The sequence below is a fragment of the Hippichthys cyanospilos genome, chromosome 17, assembly GCF_059441005.1.
Source record: "Hippichthys cyanospilos isolate Australia breed blue-spotted pipefish chromosome 17, RoL_Hcya_1.0, whole genome shotgun sequence".
Lineage (NCBI taxonomy): Eukaryota > Metazoa > Chordata > Actinopteri > Syngnathiformes > Syngnathidae > Hippichthys > Hippichthys cyanospilos.
In genome coordinates, this window is record NC_142385.1 from 9,597,501 (window position 1) to 9,620,229 (window position 22,729).

The 22,729-nt window shown below is 40.1% G+C and overlaps 1 protein-coding gene across 5 annotated transcripts in view; it reads right to left on the reverse strand.

Moving 5' to 3' along the window:
- kcnc3b (potassium voltage-gated channel, Shaw-related subfamily, member 3b) overlaps positions 1–16,320 on the reverse strand; it is a 52,660-nt gene extending 36,340 nt beyond the window's left edge. For all 5 annotated transcript variants that reach the window (XM_088439771.1, XM_088439768.1, XM_088439766.1 and 2 more), the window contains exons 1-2: positions 15,861–16,320; positions 3,779–4,479 (exon numbers count right to left, since the gene is read on the reverse strand). In XM_088439771.1, coding sequence (XP_088295897.1) covers positions 3,779–4,399 — 621 coding nt within the window. In that variant the 5' untranslated portion in view covers positions 4,400–4,479; positions 15,861–16,320. The remainder of the gene's footprint in view (positions 1–3,778; positions 4,480–15,860) is intronic.
- Positions 16,321–22,729: the final 6,409 nt, after the last annotated feature.

Below are 22,729 nucleotides of genomic sequence, written 5' to 3' on the forward strand. Positions count from 1 at the left end.
GCAGTGCTTTTTTATCAGGGGACGGACGCCACGTCCGGGCGGAGGCGCTCGGGGTCGAATTTGTGTTTATGGCAGCACAGCATTACACAGCACAAAACAAATAGGGACGAAAACCGTCGCGGCGATTGCTACAGTGCGACCTTCAGGGTGTGCAAAGAGGGGATCCGGTTTCCCTGCCCAAAAGTTAGCATGAATTCAGCGCGGTTCGAACGCAGGCTAACAAGGCTAGCAACAGCTATTCCGATCCTTTGCTAGCATAATTTCGTACTCTGTGATTTGTGCAAATGTATGAAGACTATAGACTTCACAAAATGTCAGAAATGTGATTAGCAACTAGTTGAATCCAAGAAAGTGGATTAGTAAATTCAACTTGTTGATGAAGTGGCTAATGACTAGCCTGCTAGCTAACATTTAGTTCCATGGCATGCTTTTGCAACATCAGCCTTATGTTTGTGCCATTTTACAAAAAAGAAACAATAGTTTACAAAACTAATTGTTCCACGTATTGTTTTTCAACTGAGAGATATGTTGAAAAAAAATCAGTAAATTGTTTTCGCAAGAACAACTTGCTTGTTCGTCATGCTAACAAACATTGCTATAAATGTTGATAAAGAATATTTGTAAGTTAAAATGTTGTTTTGTAGCCACACCAAAATAAAATTGTGTATTTTACAGTAGAAGTTGTACTTCCAAATAACTTAACATTATAATGCAGAGGTGGGAAATCCAGGTCCAGAAAGTAAAAACATTGCCATAGTTTGCCACATGTGCTTTCACTTAACAGGTAATTTAACAATCTCATTTGACTGGAAGCACTTGTGGCTAAATCCAAAATGTGGCAGTGTTTTTGACTTTCTGGACCTGGATTTCCCATCTCTGCTCATAAAGTTAAAGGGACAATGTACAAGATTTAGACAATAAAAAATTTATAAATTAAATAATTATGTTCTTAATGACCAACAGTGTGTTTTAAATATAATCGTAGGTCTAGTTATCATCAAATGATATTACATGAGGAGTGGCACCGCTACGGAGGCTGCCATGTCTGTTATAGCTACCGACAATGATAAATTTAGCACCTCTTGCTGTCCGTAAAACGGTCTAAATCTTACACATTGTCCCTTTAAGTTATTTGAAAGTACCTATGACAGGCATGTCCAAATCCGGTCCTTGAGGGCCCCAATCCTGCATGTTTTTGAAGTTTCCGTCATCCAATGCAGCTGATTCAAATGATCGGGATTATTATTAGGCTTCCGCTGCACTTGCTGATGAGTTGATCATTTGAATCAGGTGTGTTGGCATCACAGACCCCCAAAAACATGCGGGCCTTGAGGACCGGATTCGCACATGCCTAACTTATGACCTACTGATAAAAAAGTCATGTTTTAGCACCTACTGTGGTACTGAAAAAGAGAGCACTTTAAAAGCTGTCAAAAATAAACCAAACGGGCAAAAAATAAACTTTAGGGGTGATATATTTAACCCAAAAGTCGGTGGTATGTTTTGTACAATGCAACTTCATTGTTGGTTTAGCCCAATTACCCATTTACCTGAAAAAGTTGGGTTAGAATGAAAATCCGACAAACCAGTTCTGGGTTGGTTTGTGGATTATTTATTTTGACCTAACTATTTTGGTTAATTGGATAACTTTTTGACTCTTTTTTTTTTTATTTTTGAGTGCACAAAAAAGGTAACTTTAGTGGACAAAGGGCCACATTTGGCAACATCAATTTATAAAGACATTAGTAATAGAAAATAAATATAATTTTAACTAGCATATCTTGGTGAATATTACGAACATCGAAGTTCGGCACAAACTGGTTTCATGTATGCAAACCAAGAGTGGCTCAAAAAAGGACACGAGTGGAATATGCAATGTGTGTGTGTTTTTTTAGTCTTGCGAAATGAAAGCAGCTGCTTCTTAAGAGCTGATGCGAACGCGTCTTTCAAACGCACACACAAAACTGCAGATAATCAATGAAATATCAATCGATAAGCGCGCAGGCAGAGAGCCGAGCTCGAGGGGAGATTGGATGGTTGGAGCCTTCACAGATAATCGAAGATGCAAAGAAGACACCCCCTGTCCCCCCCTACCTCCGTCCGCACGCAATCACGTTTGTCACATCCTTCCTTGCCCCCCCCCCACTCCACTTTCCCACGTCTCTCTGCTCTCTCACCCCTTCTCCATTTCTCTCTCGCTCTGCCTATCTGGTACTCTTCCCCCCCCCCCCCCCCCCCCCCCCCCCCCACACACACACACACACACACACACACACACTTCCCCACCAGCAGCACCAGCACCCTCTGCACCTCTTTTCTCTTTCTCCAGTGCTCCCCCCTCCTCTCTCCGGCGTCTACTGCAGCAGAAAAGCCAGCATAGATATCAGCATGTGTGTGCGCGTGTGAGCGCCGCTACGGTACATCGACAAAACATGAAACGAAAGGGGTGGGGGCGGGAGGAGGGGGCTCAAATGAAGACATTGATTTGTTTGATTCGTCGCCCTTAAATCATTAGTCTTTCCTCCTGTGTATCTCCAAGATCTCCTTGGCTCATTTGCATTTTCTGGACCCCCCCCCCCGCCCACAAAAGAAAAAAAAGAGTCGGGGGGATTGCATCGCCGTTTGACACTGGCAGATCGGAGCCGGGACGATACATGAATGCATCTCGGCGACCATACCTGCACTGCACTCTGCATAACCCCCCCAACACGCATGCAACTTCAATATGCATAGCCTTCCTGTGGCAACTACATTGGCGCTATTTAACTCCAAAATGTAATTAATCATTCGATTCGACTTGTCGTGCGAAACAATCACAAAAGCCAACGAGTAACGATAAACCAAAATCTGATCGTTGTCTTTTCATATCTTGTGTATACTTGAAATGTTTTCCTTTCTAGTACGTCCCATAGTTGAGCTAGTCCCAATGGGATGTAAAATTATGAGCGCAGCAGCTGACAGTTAACACAAGCCACGTACCCTCCTGAGACCTAACCTATTCATTTGCGTCCACTATTGTGTCCATTTTGTCTCGGCGAGACAGCAAAGTTAATTGCATTCCGCCCAAGCACGAGACATGGGAAAAGCCAGGATGTCCTCTACGGAGTACACTAGGACTTAGCGGCGTAGATGGAGATAAACACCAAAAAAACAAATGTCCTCTATAGTGGACGTAAATGAAGAGCTTGGTCTCAGGATGCTAAAAGACAAATTGATTTGTATTAAATCCCCATCACAGCATGATAACTTGCATTTATAAGTGATGTGAGTCCACATCTTTCCTAATCCATGTAATCCGTGTCACAAGACAACCAGAACCGCAAAGTGTTAGATTTGAGCTGTCCCGGGTTGGGACACACGCACACACACACACAACACATGAGGACAAGTTGCGCGTAAAGTGACGGAGCCCGCGTGTAACACTCATGTTAGTGTTCAAACGGGATGGGGGCGGCTGTCAAAAACAAGCGGAGCGGCACCAAGGGCAAACGCGAGAAAAGACGAGAGCCTCTTTGCGGCAATATCCGCGTCGCCAAAAGGGGAGGAAAAAAAAAGGGGGCCGCCACGATGCGCATCGAAATCGATGGCGGGTTCAAGCGGTGAAAACGGAGCGAATGCGGCGTGAAGACTTTTGATGCGCGCCTCTTTGGATTTTCATGAATTATTCATCAGCAGAAAGTCTATATCCTGCAATGCCGTGCACGCTATACAGCGGGTAGCAACAGTGATGCGCATAACTTTGGGAAAAAGTTCCGAGACGGCGGGGGGTCGGACTCACCCGGGCGTATTTGGACGAGTAGGGGTCCTCGAAGAGCGCCCAGATCTTGGGTTGCCAGGTCTTCCACCATCCCGCCCTCCTGGCGTCCTCCTGCATGCAGAGTCTTTTCAGGTCCCCGTCGGCGCCCCCCAGGGCCGGGTCGTCGTCGGGCGCGTCGGGCTCGGGCGTCTCGAAGCTGTCCAGCGCCTCCTCGGCGTCCCGGTGCTGGCGGTAGTTCATCCAGCAGCACGCCTCCACGTCCGTCTCGTCGATGCCCCAGAAGGCCAGCTCCTCCTCGAAGAGGGGACCGCAAACGTCGTTGGGACAGTGCAGCTTGCCCGTGCGGTAGTAGTTGAGGATGAAGGAGAAGACGGACGGGTGGCGGTCGAAGAAGAACTCGTCCAATTTGGGGTCGTAGTCGAAGTTGCTGAAGGCGTCCGGCTCGGTCAGCCACGACAGGCGAGTGCCGGGCAGGGTCTTCAGGGTGCTCCGGTAGGTCTCATGGCGCACCCCGCCGCAGTTTATCACGATTTTCTCGCTTTCCGACGGACAAGTCATGTCTGCGCTGTAACATGCTTTGTTGGACGACTTGTTCCCACCCTTGCGCCCTTTGAAAGAGGATACACACACCGAACTGAGCATAGAGGACCGGAGGGGGGGGAGGAGAGAAGGGAGGAGGAGGGAGAAGATGAGAGCCACCGGAGGGAGGCGGGAGGAGGAGTCTGCGGGAAGAGAGAGAGAGAGAGAGAGAGATGCGTTTTAGCGGAATGTGGATTCTCAACCATGGAAAGTAGCGCGTTAGGGTGGAAAAGGTCAACAAATAACCTTGTTATGTGCACTAGCTGACAAAAAGGCTTTAAGCTGAACGGTAACCGACATGGCGGGCAAACCTTTTTAAAACAACCGGATCGTTCGTGGATGATGTGCTGTGAGGGGGAGTCAAGTTTTAAATATGAAAAGAAAATCGAAGCAAAACATTTTCTGGAGAAATTTTATGCGGATGATTTTGAATGATGTGGAATATGCAAATATATAAAACACGGGAAAATGATTTCAAATGCATCATTGGTGGGGATGTGTTGACAACACAAAGAGCAAGCAAACCCAGTTGGCAGTTTTTTTACTTTATTTCCTTTACCGATGCACTGCCATAACATTCCTACGCTTATAAGTGAAGTTTGAAGGAGTCTAACAGCCTGTTAATGCTCGGTCTTGCAGCAAACGAATGCTTGTTTGTCTGAAAACCAAACCACTGCTCATTGTTCTATATCGACGGACTCATTCCATTGTATAAGGGCGTTTTGGGAACAATTTTTCACAACACAGACTGTGAGCTTGTGGCTGTGAGTGAGAGAGGTGTGCGGGGACGTAAATCTGGTGGAGAAGGGGAGGTGTGTGAGCGGATGCATGCAGGAGTGACACATGCTGACCCTGGCCTTTAAAGAAAGTGACAGTGTGTAAGATTTAGTTCTTCATTAAAAATAAACGAAGTAATGATTATAAATTTCAAAAAAATTTCCAAAGAAATGTGTTCTTAACGACCAACAGTATGTTTGAAATATAATCAGAGGTCAAGATCATTATATTACATGTCGCCATGTCTGTTATAGCTACGGACAGCAGGAGGAGTGTGTATTGCTGTGTTTACCGTAATGCCCCTAAATTACAAATTAATTTTTCGCATATGCCTGTAGGAGCTTTGGGGCATTACAGTAAACGCAGCAATAAACATTCTTCCTGCTGTCTGTAGCTAAAATCTCACACAGTGTCACTTTAAAGAAAAGTTGCATTGTGGGGAATGGGCAGGGATGTTAATGGTCAAATTTTGCCATCCAATAAATTTATTTTGAAAGCATTTAGGAGTGAACACATGCTGCCATTTTGAAGCTCTACCTGTTTAGGCAGATTACAGTAATTTTAAGCCTCCTTGTGTTTTTTATGGTTTTTCTTGTTTCTAGATCAATGGCCCAAATTGGCTCGAAATTGACACGAAAGGATTAAAACTTCCAACCATCAAGGTGACCTCTGCTTAAAAACAACATTTTGAAAAAATGATAGTGTCAAACAATTTTAACTCTTGTGCAGTAGTGTGTCCTATCCTCTGATCTTGACATTAAAGGCACTTCACATCAAAGGGAAAGCAGTGAAAGAAGAGACTATGGAGCTGAAATTTCACCCAGATGTTGACAACACGCCAAATTTCAACACGGCACGACCACTACCAGCGTACGGCGAGAATGGTGAGGAGGAAAGTGACCCAAAAAAGGTCAAAATACCGCACAAAGGATAAGTAAAGTGTGAAAAGCTAAATTAATGCAATAAATATTACACAAATCTTGATAATAAACACCCGGTGGGCCAGATGAAAAAAAACAGAGCGGACCGTTTATGGCCGCAGGGCCATACTTTGTCCACCTTTTCTCTCTACATCCTCACGCATTGTTAATGATGAAGACACTTAATTGCCCGGCACCGTTATCCCCCCCCCCCTCCCCTTTCCCCTTCCTCATCCCGCAATCTCGAAATTGATCCGACTGACGCTCAAGTCGGTGCTCATTCAAATCCGCTGGCTAATTAGGCCACTGTGAGATGCGCGCCATCTACCCCCGCCCCGCACGGCCACATTCGTGCGAGAGGGGGAAAAGAATGGCAAACTGGAGAGGAGAAAGGGTGGAGTGGTGGTGGTCCATCCTCTCCACCCCCCTCCCCCGCTTTACTCCTGATCCTGAACGCATCTCTGACGTAAGGTTCCGCAGCAGCATGTATGTGGATGTGAGTGTGTGTTAATTGCCTCCCATGAGTGTGGCGTGTCCGCGCTTGTGTTCCCCACTTTAGATTCACGCTATGCACGATTATGTCACTTTGGAAAACAGGTTAGCAAAGGATGTGCTTGAAAAAAAAAAATACAGTAGCAAAAGAGAGACAGTGAATGCAGCATGAATCTTCCTCATTCGGAAGAAGGATGCTGTGCCATAAAAGTGAATGAATCGGGCTGCAGTCAACACACACACACACACACACATTTGCAAAGAGGTCACAGCTTCATGCGTCGCAATCCACAGCGCAGAAATGTGTGTCCATCCATGTTAACCGCAAAAAAAAAACAATCAAAACACTCCTCCCTTACGAACGCCCCCTCCCGCTCAGCACTTTCTCTCCTGCACTTTCCCTACCTCCATCGCCCTCACATTCCGCATTAAGGAATCACCTTTAAGTCGAGAGACTTCCACTTTTGTCTCAAGTTGGGGTTGCAGCCATTTTTTTATGAGAGAAGAAGCGCTGAAAAGCAGGTAAGGTGTTTTACAGTGTTCCCTCGCTACATCACGGTTCGGTTATTACGGCTTCACTATGGTAAATTTTCATTTATGTTCATAACTTTTCTATTGCAAGTTTGTATCAGTATTTGTATTTGTTTTTCCTTTGAGGTCAGACCGGCAATTTTATTGATTAAAAATAAAATTCAATCTCTACTGTATGACTTTTCATTCACGACGTATAAAGTGGAGGTTTAAGGAGGTTAAAGAGCGATTTCATTGATTGGTTTACTTATTTCTCACTTTAATTTGATGTTATTTTTGCAACTATCCTCAATTTTACATTCGACCTGTCAAAGAACAGCAATTTTGTTTAGTAAAATAAAAATCAACTTCCACTACATAATTTTTTGCGCATTTCCATTCCAATTTTTGGCCTTTTAAGTCACACCAGTTAAAAAGTTATAGGAAAATGAATAAAAGCTATTGTAAGTCTACAAAATGGATTTTCATTCATCTATTGCACGTGTCCATCAATATATATATATATATATATATATATATATATATATATATATATATATATATATAAATATTTTTTTTTGCCTGTTTGTTTGTTTTTGTCATGTGAAATGCCATTGCAATAAAATAAGAATTTTCATCTTTTTTTTTCAGACTTTTTTTTGATCCACTTTTTCAGTTTCAGACTAAGCTGTAACCCGCATAAACGCGGTAAAAATAATTAACAATTGTTTACAGTTGATTTATGTTGCTTTTTTACTTTTGTTAATGTTAAAAAGAATACAGATTTAGGATACTTATACAATTTTAACGATAGTCAGCACGTCAAGTGGGGTGGGGGTCTCTTTTCTAGGGGGGACTTGGCAAAAAATAATGATGAAGCTACGATGGATTTTCACTCATAACCATATCCATTGCAAGTTTACATTGCTAGTTTCCTTTGTTTTAATTCAGACCAGTAAATTGCATTTTATTTGAATTTTAAAAAATTCTGCCTCTATTTTATGGATTTTGATTTATCAGCATATCTATTGCAGGTTTATGTCGCCATTTTTCTTGCAATTTTGCTTCCTTTTACATCAGTCAAAGAAGAGCAATTTTATTTTTATTACTTTTTTTTATTAAAAGTATAATAATTCAATCTTTACGACATAGATTTTCATTTATGTTAATGTATTGCCCATATATTTTCCAGGATTACATGACTATTTTTCTTTATATTTTCTTTCCTTTGGGTCAGATCAGACAAAAAATATATATTATGTTATGTATTCATTTTGTTAGCAAAAGATAAAACTAAAAAAAAATGGAGGATAACAACTTAAAAAAATCTGCTTACTATGAGTAATTTTGGGAACGCAACCCCCATGATAAACGAGGGATCACTGTACTCATTAAAAAAAAAGAAAGTGTTGCATCTGCTGAACACCTCATTCAGTGCCACTGACGACTTCAACCGTCAAATATTCATCTGAACTAGGCTGGCATTGAATGAGTTAATAACTTGAAAATAGGTAACAGTGGAGCTTTCAGCACCACGGAGAGTTCCTCTCCATCATTGACAGACTTGACTTTTCACTTGCTAACTAACTGTTGTTTGGGTTGGTCATCTGCTGAATATTTTATACGCCGACAGCCACAAGTGTGGTTAAACGCTTTTCGTCCCCTTCCCGGTGTCATGCGGTCACTTTATTGATTACCACAAGGGACTTCAAGCACAAGTCCAAACAGCTAAATTTAGGGTTGCAAGTGGAGACTTTTTTTTTTTTTTTTTTTAACGGTGGCAATTTTAGCTCAAAACGATTGTGATGTAAGTGCACTTCAATGTGGATGGAAAATAAAATCCAAGGAGGGAGGGCAGGTATGAGCGGTAAAATGGAGGAAAGGGAAAAAGGAGAGGTGAGAAAGGAGGCGGAGTGTTTCTACGCATTGGAAAAAGGCGCAAACTGGAGATGGGGGGGTTGCTTTATCTCCCTTTCTGCCTTTCTCTCCCTCTCTCTTTCTCCTGCAGCATTTCCCGCCTTGGCCGCCGAGTCCTGCGCCAGCCCTCACCCACCTCCGACCGAGTGGCACGCTCACCTGGCGCTTCGAAATGCAGAAGAAAAAAAAAACGCTTCGGCGGAGGGGCGCAAACACTGCGGCGAGAAAAGAGGAATGGGTTGGTGCATATGTGTGTGTGGGGGGGGGGGGCACGGGATTATGGGATGCATTGGCTGCGAGGGGGGAGGGGAGAGGAATTCGGAGGAGTGCTGACTATGCGGAACAGACCTGGCTGTTGGCAGGAAAAGCAAAAAAAAAAAAACCTATCACAGAGGGAGGGGGCAGGATGGGATGGTGAGGGGGGGCAAAGGAGAAAAGGACATTAGGGGATAGTTCTAAAAACAAGGAGGGGGGGGGGGGTACCTAGAGATAAGTGATTAGAAAAAAGAAAAGGAAAAAAAGCAATGCAGAGAAATCTGCCATACATTCGTGCACGTGTGTAAATGATGTGCATGTGTGTGTGAGATGCTTCCGCCCCCCCCACCCCCACCCCACCCCCTGCTGCCACCCGTTCCCTCATCAAAGGATGTAACCACAAGGCGTCATGCTGTTCCATCCAGATCACGCCCCCCCCTTCTTCCCTCCTCTTCTCTGCATCATCACCCTCGGTGCACAAGAGACCTCTACAGGTGAAATGGAGGTACTGCAGCCGAGCACTGCGGTTAATTCCCCGCACTCCATCTCAATTGCCCCCCCTCCCCTCAAGTGAAGCGTCTCTTTTGAATCCTAATGAAGCTTCATCATTAAAAACAATGCACATCAACCTATATTTCAAAGACAGCACTCGCGTAAAGGAAGGATGTGGAAAAAGCATTCCACATCATAACAAAGCCTCCCCACCAAGTGGGTTGTTCCTTTTGATTCAGAAAGGAGTGACATAATTTAAAATTGAAAGCGCATACAAACGCGTTTTTTAAAAGACACATGGAAAAAAAAGATGTGGAAAAAACGGCTAAGTGTTCGACATCACAATAAAACTCTCTCCCTTCAAGTGAAATTTTTCTTTTGAATCATAAATAACAGCCATATATTTTTAAATAATGCATTCAAAACTCTGTTTAAATGACACAAATGTATATGGAGGAAGTGGAAAAAACAACAAAGCATTCCATATCACAACAAACCTCATTCCCTTCTAATAAATGTTCCTTTTAGCTCCTAAAGAGTTATCATAATTCAAGGTGGCTAAAGCATATAAAATTCTCAAAAATTGATGCTCATGTAAAGAGTGGATGAAGAAGAAAACAACAAAATATTCCACATCATAAAGCTCATGCCCCTCAATGGAGTTGTCGCTTTTGAATCCTAATCCATTATTATTTAAGAGGGATAATTCATAAAAAAATCATTTTTTTAAAGGACACTAATGCAAAGGGAAAATGTACAAAAAAAATGCTGCGCATCATAAGAAAGCCCCATCTAAAAGTGAAATTTTCCTCTTGAACTGTCACTTAAGATAACGAATACAACAACGATAATGCATCCGAGCCTCATTTTAAAAAGTGACACTCATATTAAGAGAGGATGTAGAAAAAAAAACTACAAAGCATTCCACATCATAACAAACCTCTTGCCCTCAAATAAGATCTTCCTTTATAAGCATGAAAAGCCATCGTAATTTAACATAAAAAATGCATACAGGACTAAATCAAAGCAAGTCATGTAAACAGAAAATGTAGAAAAAAAATAAACACTTCCACATCACAACAAAGCTCCCTCCCCTCAAAAGTGAAATGTTCCTTTTGAATCATAGAGAACCGCCATTATTTAAAATCAATAATGTACTATTTTTAAAATGACATTCATGTAAAAGTGGGATGTGGGAGAAACAACAAAGCCTTCCACATCATCAAACAGTCATCGTTTGCCCCAACGCTCTTTTTCCCCAATGACATGCAAAGGGGCAATGCTGGAATAAAACAAGGCATTCCACATCATAACAAAGCTCGCCTGTGGCCAATTCCCACCACATGAATGAAATAGGCAATCAATTAAGCAAATAGAAAGGAAATGGCCTGCTCCTCTACTCCAGCCAGCAAGACGCTCCCCGGGGGGGCAACCAATCCAAACACATCACGGCGTACACACCCCTGGGGGGTCTTGAACCCTGTGGTCAGTACACGGGAGCACTCCTGTTCTGTATCACTTGTGGGAAGTACAAATATGAGAATGAGGAGAACAGAAAAGGGATGGATGAATTGATGGCTGGGTCTCATTTAAATGTGTGCCCATGTGACTTTTAGGATATAACACAAGACTCGTTTTATGCAAGTCGCATGCTTATAAAACCGTTTATGTCTTTACCGTTATACAAGTTGTATTTTTACCGTTTTGCAGGAACTATATTTCAGTGGGCCTGGACCCGGAATGTTGAACATTTGAAATAATATTTAATTACTTAGGAAAGGCTGTATGTATTAAGTGTCTTTAGCTTTATTGAACACATCATAGGAATATGATCCCTGCATCAACAAAATCGTTCTTAAGATGAGGGATGAATAGCATCCTAATTAGAGGATGTTTTTTTTTTTTTTGGTAATAGGAAACTGAAGGCAAAAATTTGGAGACAAGGTCTGCTTTATTCTCACATGGCTGCCATGTGATGACAAGGGAGTGATTTTTTTTTTTTAATCAATTAGAATTAGATGATCACGAGAAGATACAGAGAAGTAGGAAACGACCGAGCATTCAGTACAAGTGAAACAAAATAAAAGATGTGATTTTCTTGCAAGCACCATTATCTTTACCTTTTAAAACAACGATTATATATACATATACGAGCATACGTAATATATGTACATATACATAATATGTACAAACACATAATATACATACGGTATATCCATGTAATATATGTACGTATACAAACTATACGTACATATGTAAGATAGATGTAATATACACTCAAACGCCATTACCTTTAATTTATAAAACGAAGATTATATGTACATATACGAACATACGTAATATATGTGCATATACATAATGTGTACAAACACATAATATACATACATTTATGTAATACATGTACATATTCATAATATACGTAGATATACATACTATATGTACATGATACATACAATATATGTAATATACATATATGTAATATACATAGTCAAACACCATTACCTTTACATTATAAAACGACGATTAAATGTACATATACGAACATACGTAATATATGTACATATACATGTGTATAAACGCATAATATATGTACATGTAATATATCTACATATTTATATACTATACATACATAATATGTAGAATATACATAATATACATACTATATATGTAATATTCTGACATAATACATACATAATACGAACATATATACATAACAGATGTCCATATATGTACATGTATTTAAGGTATGTACATATCAGATTTGTGCATAAGATACATATACGGAAAATACATACATTTACGTAAAATACGTACATATACGTTACATAAAATATACTAATTCTTAATATACGTACATTCACGTAATGTACAGTACATACTTGTATGTAATATACATATGTTAAAATAAACTTACTGTGAGTGTGCATAAGGATATAACGTAGTTCATATTGCGTAGGCTGCATGCATGCATAATATTTACAATGTTAAGATTGTATGCTGTTCTTCTCGTACATCAGTTATGGTTACTATTGATCTGAAAATGTTTTTTAAAAATTTGCTATATTTGCGCTGCGAGTTCTCTGACATCTACATTGAGCTCATGTTAGAGAAGTTACCCCACCTGTGCTAGGATTACTTTTTTAAAGATATCATAAGCAAAATTAATTAAAAAAGAAAACGGTATTAACCTTCTGCACATTTAAGCTCTCTCTTAGGTGGTCTTGTAATTAACAATGGCCTTCCTGCATGATTAAGTTCATTATGATCCACTGTTCCTCAAGGGCCTATATGCACAGATAGGATAAGGCGCTGTTAGAATGACTATTTACAAAATAAAAATAATAAAAAAAATAAAATAAAAAGGCAGTAATAGGCTACTGTATAAAAACTTTGACAGGCACTCCGCAGCAACTTTACTTTGTTATGTAACAGTTGTTGTTGTTTTTTTTTATTATTATTTAAAGGATAGACTGCTTCTATGTATGGTACTCATTTATGATTAACCCAAACTTTAAAAGCATATTTAGGCAATGTTAATAATTTAGTTCAGCCACGTCTATGCAGCTATAACATTGCATTGACCGGTGCTCAAATACGCCAAATGTAAAGTGACTATAAAAAGTCCAACAGTCCTAAGCAAATGCCGGGTTTCTGTGATAATGGATACAAAAATAAATCTAATTTTCAACCTTGGTCCACCATTTATGTACAATTAATTGAAAACATGTTTTCATAAAATGAAACGTAGTACAGAAGTGAGCACAACTGCTTAAAACTTGAACGTGGCCAAACACATTCAAACCTATGGTAAAGTTAGAGCATGCAGCTCTTGATGAACAAATGAAGCTTCATGAAGCACTTGAAATATTTTTTGACTCCTCTAGATGGCAATCTTGATTTAAAGATGATGTGGAAATTTCATGCATTTCTCTAGCACTAGCCTTCATCTTAAAACCAAGAGCACTATCTAGAGGGGTCAAAAAATATCACAAGTGCTTAATTTTCCTATCACTAATATGTTCTTCATTAAAAGTGCCACAATGAACCTCATATAAAGTGACAATAACAGGGAGGTATCAGCATATTTAATGTTTTTTAATTCTCTAAGGAATAGTATATGTTCCTTTTCAAACTATGAGCAAATTAATTGGAACATGAAACAATTGCTCGCTAAATTTTGTTATTGTGAATCTTTTCAAACCATTTTTGTTTTGTGACGTTTGACACAAATGCGCATTGCCGTTAATGAACATTTTTAGATAATGTTACACAATATTTGCTGGAGTTGCTGAAAAAAATGCAGAGATTACGCAGTCATACATGGATGGTGATTTGTTTTTTTCATGTTCAACCAAAAAAGTATTTGGTTGCAGGTACAGTGTTTGCTGGCTATACAGCGGTTCTGTTATTGTTGGTTTTTAGTGATGACCATACTTTTTTTTTGTTCTTTTTTGCAATTTTTCTTTTTCAAGCCACACCAGTCAAAAAAATTGCAAATTTCTTGATTAAAACTAATTCAAGCACTTTAAAGATTTTAATTTATGACCGTAACTAATGTAGGTTCACGACACTATTTTTCCTTGATATTTTTCTCCTTTTCAAATATTTGATTTTATGTATTAGTTATTGTTTTGTTTTTTTACTAAAAGAAAAACAAGGAACAGAAGCAAAAGAAAAATATTCTCTCATTAACGAATTTTGCTTACCGCGAGACATTTGGGAGAACTTGCAATAAACAAAGGAAGTGTACTTTGTTCTAGTAGGCTTTCCTGACATTCTTTTGCTTTCCAACATCAAATTCCATTATTTCCAAAAGGCTGTTTAATCAGCAGGAATGATTAAAAAAAAAATAATAAAAATGTGTATATATGTTGCATCTACTGTAATACCATTTGAATTAATTTTTTGGTAAGTTACCTTGGATTGCAATAATTCATCTCTGCATTGTTGAGGTAATATTTCTATAGATTTCCCATTGGATTTGATGACCTTTTTTTTTTTTGTCCATTCTTCTCCAATAATAAGCCCAATATGTTACATTAGTGTAGATTACACCACCAGGGCTCCAAATGGACTTTTAATGTAGACAATTTCTGACCCGCGAGACAAAAAAGGACAAGTGGAAGGGAGAGATGAGCCAAGAAGAATTTGTGGGAGAACGGGATGAAAGGTTAACGTCAAGGTCAAGGATTTGGAGCTTTTTGAAGGCGTCACGCCGACACCATAGAAACAAGCGCCAACGTTCACCTGCGTAATTAAAACCGTTTCTTAAAAATAGACGAACCCAATCAATTTTTACATCCTTTTCAGCCACTGCATCTCTAAACGCCAGGTGGGCCCATTTTGGGTGTGTGTGAGGGGGGGTTTCTGGGTTACCCTCGGTCTAAAAATAGAACCAAGCGTAGATTTATAATGCAGGACCAGTGAGTGCGTGCGTGTGTGTAAGACAGCGAAGGGGTGGGGAGCAAATGGAGGAAAGCGAGGCGAGAGCGTTACGGGAAAAAAAAAAAAAAAAGAACCACGGAGCCAGTTGGCAGGCGGGAAGTGACGGAAGGAAAGAAGGAAGGAAGCCATGGGCGTTATGAAACGGGAGATTTGTCGTGAATGTGTGTGTGCGATGCTGCGGAATGCAGAAGATGGAGCAAGTTGGCAGAGGTGGAGGTGATGCTGAGTGTGTGTGCGCGAGGAAGTCTAGACTGCATTTAACTGCCACTCCACACTTCCTGGATGAGATCCCGGCCAATCATATACTGTATATCCATCAGTGTCCATGCGTGTGTGGCGCTATATGATTTCTTGATCAAACCTTACTCCCCAGGCCTTGACACCACACGCACAAATGCACACATGCAAGTCAAAGCGCGCAGACTAAAAAGTGCAGGAAGCATTTCCATCTGCAGCCTATAGAAAATGAGGAAACACCCACCATTGGGGATGATGCACATATATATACATATATAGTGCACGTCACGGCTGTGCAACAGCGTGGAAAAAAATCAAAAAGAATAGTGCACATCGAGCACGCAAGGACAAAACGCGACTTGTTGAATGTGCCTCGCCGCTCGCTAAATGGAGGCTGAGGGGGAAAAAAACAATCGCGCTAATAATCACAAATAATCACACTCATCAATTGGACGCGCATTTGAACGGTTATTACTCACTTGATTCGTGGAGGTTGCCAAACCCGGAAAGGAGGAGGGGAAAAAAAAGGATCAATCACCGCGTAGTTTTCTTTGTTAGCGGATGATTTTCACACAATATCCAGTCGCTCGAATAGTCAGATGATTCATTTTTTGAGGGAGTTTTTTTTTTAAAGGGGGATTTCCCAATCGCGATTTAGTGAATGAAGAAAAATGTGGGCAGGAAAAAAAAAACCCGCCCTGAGTACTGCCTCTATTTTTTTAATCTATCACCTTTTTGTGTTATTGCCTGCATATAAATAAATAATATCCAGCTCCCATTCAGCTCGTTGTCTGTCTCGCGTCTTGCCAAATATTTCAACGGAGATGCAACCCAGCTCTCTTGTGTTCCTTTAGAAGAGCGAGCGTCACCTCCTGCACTAGTTTTTTTTTTTTTTTTTTACCCTCCCTCAGACGATACATGTGGGCGGATTAGACCCAAGACGGCAAGGTGGGAGGAACCCGAGCTCATATTGGTCAACTTCATCAATACACGCGGGGCTGCAAATACGCAAATTGATACAGAAATGAAATGGGAAAAACACAGGCGCACGCCAGGGAGCGAGCGAGAGAGCCGCGTAGGGATTGTGTTGATTTATTACCATCTGTGCTTTCGCCCTCTCTCCCTATGCTGGATGGATGCACAAACACCATTTTGTCTACAGGTTCCCAGCGTTGACATCAGCGGTCATGTGGCAGGCTGCAACAACTGACATCCACACGAGATGAAATAGCTCAAATAGTGGCAAACATGTCTAGGCGACCGAGATATGTTCTGATTAGCGTTTTCTTAAGACTAGAATGAGTTTCCTCAAAAAGATGGTGGAAATTTGTCATTCGTCTTAAAACAAATATCAGCCCTATTTTGTACTATAAAGCAATTTTTTTTTTTAAACCACAGCGCCTGAGGAATAAAACCCAATCATGGACTGAAATTAGAGCTATAAAGTGTTCCTTTGTTTATTAAAGGGATTAAGTTTCCCAAAATACCTGCAACAGGTGAAATCCCACAAGTCAATGACATTTTTTTGTTTTTGATTTATTATCCATGTTTTTTGTTTATTATTTCTATTGCGATCTAGCATTGGAGGGTGAGGTGATGGAAGGTTGTGGAGCCCAAAAAAACGTGAGCACGGAGGCAGGTGCACTCAGAAAACGTACTAATTACATTTGAAGTTAATAAAGGGAAAACAATGTCGACAACGGAATTCAAAACAAAAAACAGGGAAATAAAGTAACTACAAAACGAGTATAAAGTCAAAAGTTTTGGAGAAGACGCACGAGGGCAACAAAGAATTAACAGCTACCTTGACAGCGACAGTTAGACAACAACCCAAGAACTGAAAGGAAACTGGAAACTAAATACATTATCAACAAACGCGACAACATGGAACACCTGGACAAGAAACAATAGGAAGAGGGGGCTGAGTTTTGGGAGTTTTGTTTATTCTATATATTTTGTATTTGCATTGTTTTTGTTTCTCATATATATTTTATCATTTACCATGATTTTTTGTTTTTTTTCACTACACTGTGAGAAGTTATTTGATTTAATGTATTTTTTTTTGTTATGTTCACTTGTTATTCCTGTTTAAAAGTAGTGACTCCTCCCCTTCCTCCAGGTTATTATCTCTGACATGCACTTAGAAAATTCAAACCTTGGTTTCAAAAAGAAACCGTAAAATAGAGTGGGAACACTGTACGAATAAAGTTACTCGTTGTACATTTAGACCAGTGGTATAGAAAATATAGCCCGTGTCCATTTTTTTTTTAAAGCTAAAATACATGCAGTTTCCCCAGCGTATTATAAATCTGGCGGACCGCCAGGCTTTTCCTGTCTCTTTGCCAGGCTAAGCGCAACACTTTGACAATTAGATTTTGGCTTGATTTACACCAGTGGTATAGAGGCTACAACCTGCATTAAAAAAAAAAAAAGAAAAGACAATAAAATGCATGCAATTTCCCCCAGCAAATCATAAACCTCGTGGCCCGGCAGGCTTTTCCCGCCCCTTTGCCAGGCTAAGTAGCCCACTTTGACAACTCGGTTTTGAGCTCGATTTGGACCAGTGGTATACAAATTTATAATCTGTGTAGATGCATTAAACAAGCTAAAAATATATAAGAAGTTTCGCCTATCATATAATAAACCTGGTGGCCTGCCAGACCTTCCATTTTTTTTCAAACAATATACAGTGGACCCCCAAGTTATGGCGACCCCGGATTATGTTTTTTTTCACGTTACGAAGTGGAATACTAAACTTTTTCGTCCCCTCTTTGTGGCATTTTTTTTCTACTTTACGGCATCAAACTGTCATGACCTGTGGGGGTTGGCTGTGTTAATGTTATTTTGCCTCCCTCTTCAGGCGTTTGGTAATTGCTCTTATTTTCAGTGGGCCTCAAGCTGCCTGCACTGAAATGCATCACGAAGATGATGGTGACGGTGTAACTAAAATGCCGACACGCTAAAGACTTAGCCAAGACAAGTAGCACTTACTATACTATTTTGTTATCAATTTTTATTATGTATATATAATTTTGATGTTTTTACCTGGGGTTTATTGCCCGCCATACGACAATTCCGCTTTACAATCCCAACCCTGGAATGGATTCATTTCGTATGGTGGGGGTCCATGGTAGTTGTTTTTTTTGTTGTTGTTTTTTTTTTTTTATTAAAAACATCAAAGGTATTTGCAGACCTGGAAAGGATGACAATAATCTCAATGCATTTTAATTGGAACTGTTAATAAAATAGATAAGAAAATGAGTAAAGTCGAGGCGTTATTGCGTTATAAAAATGACACCAATTTCACAATTTGCTGCAGCTCCTAAATATGGTTAGACCTTATTTATCAACAAAACAATAACACGTAACATAAGTGGATCTGACGTAAAAATTAAATATATAAATGAGAGTCAGCTTTACAGAAGCCCAACGGTCAGCAGGGCAGCTAATGCACTTATTGACGGGAAACCCGAAGAGTAAGTGCTTCATATAAGCTCATGAAAATTACAGTAGGTGTAAAAGGACAAAAGGGCTAGCTAGTGTGTGTGTGCGTGCGTGTGTGTGTGTGTGTGTGCGGCCGGCGCAAGCAGGGAAAAGATGAGCCAAGCTGACACGAGACGTGCTGTGTGTTGACTATTAGTGCGAAGCAGCTTGTGTTATTGTTAAATGAGGCCGTTTATGAGGCTTAAACAGCTTGCGTGTACATGTGAAGTCTACAGCAGAAGCTCATTAAGGCAAAAGTTGGGAGGGGCACAAAAATACTTTGCCGGAGTTAAATAAGCGCACAAGGAAACGGAAGAGGTAAAATCAGGTCAGCTTCCAGGTGATGAATGCTGGTTGCTTTACTTAAACAGGAGATGGACCGTACATTTCAGCCTACGAGTTATGGAAGTTTATATATTTCTTTATGATCAAAATGGAGAAATATATTCGGGCAGCACAAGATGGCGAAGGAGTGTTTTGTCCCTAAAAAAAAAATAAAAAATAACATTTTTACTAGGAGCACTAATGGGGACAGAGAGAGCTTGCCCGTATGCTGCGCTGGTTGCTTAGCAACCCAACAGGAAGTAGCCCGGTTTGCATGCAAAGTGGGGCGTATAGGCAATACAGATTTGTCATTATTACAACACAAGGCCCTGGTGTTATTTCAAATGAGAAGAAAAACGCTAAAGCTAATGAGGGGTGGGCTAATATGTCTTAAAATAAATATTGTTATTGGTCATTATGTGTAAGAAGAAACATTTATTTGTAAATAGGTTCAAATTAGGGCTGCACGATTATTATCTTTGTGAAGGTGGAAGATAACGCCAAAAAAAGGCAGGTAATATCCCTTAGAAACTTTAAGATTGTAAAGGAAAACATTTGAACAAGCTTGTAAGATAAATGCTAAAAATGTTTAAATTGTTTTTTTTCTACTCATTATACCACAAGGCACCAACTAGCACATGTGCATGTGACTTCCGTATGCGAGTGAATTTATTTATTTTGGCATTTGGCCGACAATAAACCATGTTCAAAAATTTACCAATTTTTTGTGTATTAGTAAATATGTTCAAGATATTTGCAAAAGTATGAATTTCGAACCACAGGTTGCTACTTTTTTCTCACGCTTCGAACTCGACTGGAGTGTGGCTTATCTGCAATTATTTACCAGTCTCTGGGAGCAACTTCCTGGTAAACAAAGGGACACAGATGAAGATTGAAACATTTTTTTACAAGTAAACACAATTGGGCATGTTACTGTTGTGTTGGTACATTATTCCAACAATTCGGTGTTATGTTGAAAGTGCTGCTCTCCTTTCTAAACGTGCAAGGAAAATACGGTACATTTGAACATTTGCAAACTCGGTTTTACATATTTGAACTCTGCAACATTTGAACTCTGCTGGAGTATGGCTTATTTGCAATTATTTACTAGCCACTGGGAGCAATCTCCTGGTAAACAAAGGAACACACATGAAGATTTGATTGAAACATTTTTAGTTTGTTAAATTGCTATTTTACTCCCCACCGAGGGGGAATGTTCTACTAGTAAACATAATCAGATGTGTTACTGTTGTGTTGGTGCGGTATTCTAACAATTCTGTGTTATGTTGAAAATGAATTGGTGCTGCTCTCATTTCTGAACGTGCAAGGAAAATACGGTACATTTGAACATTTGCGAACTCGGTTTAACATAATAGCATACACATTTGAAAACATACTAAACATATTTGAAAATACGTTTGCCAGTTAAACGGGTTTATGATTTCTCAATGTAAATTTGACTAAATCCAAAGCCCCATTTCAGTGACGTGACAAAAATAATGCGCGGTGGTTATATTAAGGTAATAAGACACAAGAGCCACAAATAAATTGAATGGACTAATGTTAAACACTTGCACAGGGACTTTTAAAGGGCCGGGCGCTCACAGGAGGGATGTTCATCAGCAACACCGGCTCTGCGCCTTAAGTAGCTGACTGCGTTTGTTCATCAAGCGGCATAAATAGTGAATGCTCAACCGGCTCCTTACTCAAGCGCCGGCATTCGTCAAGCCACGGGCGGCTGCGCGCTGCAGCTCATGCATACGGGAAGGACGGGAATGAGCGGCTGACCTGAGCGCGCTTACGCTTTGGGTGGTCAAGAAGAAATAGATAGTTCATATTATAAACGTCAGTACAGTGATACGAGTGAAAAGGACGCTAATAAATCGGAGCTTTTGCACCATTCAAATGAATGGGAATAAAACTATTTGAGGGTGTTTTTAAATAAATAAAAAATCCACCTGTGCATAGGACGCACCCTTCATTTTCAGGTCAAATTCTGGTATTTTTTTATCTTGTGGCTAACTGTGTCTACACCTATGGCAAGTCTCTGTCCGTGTCCATGCGGGGGAGGCAAACAGATGGACATTCCTTGGAGGGTACAAAACGCACAACAAGCATGACACAGCTGTAGTGAAAAAAAAAAATAAATATATAAAAACCTTTTTGTCAGCACATTTGATTTTGCTTCAGAATGTGATTTGTTTTCCATTCCATGAGGCAAAAAGTCTTGGCAGCATCTGCCTAAAGCTCCAAGTCCGCAGGCTTCACTTCAGCTCTGGACATTTTCTTTTTTCCATCAGCTATAAAGGCAGTAAATCACGCTGGCGCACAAATCAAAGTGAAGACGGCCACATATTAATGAATTCCAGCGGCGGGGGTGGGAAACCGCTCACTTGCTCACTTCCTTGACCGTTACAAAAATAGAAAGACTTTTTACCGGTGCTTCCGTTGCTGAAAGGTGTTAAAACAAAACAAAGAGGCGTCATACGTACCACTTTTGCGGTCCCTTCAATTGCGGCACAAAAATGGACGCAATAAGTAACCCAGGAGATGGTCCATTGATCACATGAGCAAAAAATGGTGGATGTCCTCCATCATTGTGGTCTTCATGTAATGGGTTTTGTCTTAGGGTTAGGGTTAGGTTTTCTGCCTGTTGCGAGCAGCAAAATGTCCGCATAATAAGCTAAATAAGCCCAAAAATGTCTTCACAATGATATATTCTATGTGGCTCCATGAAACTAAAAATTGTATTCTCATCATTACTTTTTTGGGAGTATGAATTGAGCAGCAAAATACACACTGTTATCTACAGTATATGACAGGCGGCCATTTTGTCACTGACTGTCGACTGGAGATGTCATCGCAGATGCGCCGAGATCAGGTACCGACCAATCACAGCTCAGTTCGCTAAAGACAACTGACAAATTCGGTAAACAGGTGAGCCTTGATTGAATGGTACCCCAACACCTGTGATATCATTTTCAGCCGACAGAAAGTAACAAAATGGCTGCCACCTCCAATGGCTAATCCCACAAACGCTAAACTCACTCAAACCCCAAATACATATTTGTCCCGACATTCAATATGAAGTACTTTTTTTTCCCCAACATTTTTTGCGGGAAAAAAAAGATTCCTTTCAAAAAAGGGTAAATTAAGTACATGTTTAAATACTAAAGTAATCGCTTACTTTTAAGTGTTTAAGTGCTAACAGGCACTAACAGTAGTAAAAAAAAAATGGATCACTAAAGAAATGTATTATCTTACTACAAAACTTACTAGGTATTAAATTACTCTTGGTAATAAGTAATCAATTCATTAATTAATTGATTATTTAGTAAGTGATTACTTTAGCTAATACGTACTAATGTAATTGACATTATTTTGATGTATAAAGTAATCAATGACTTTAGTACTTAATTTCCTAATTTATTCATTCATTCAGTGCCAGCTGTTTGCACACTTCTCCCGACAAAAATTTGAAAAAGATATACAGGAAACAGTATGGCGGGACGCTTTAAAAAAAACCCATAAAAATGCGTAT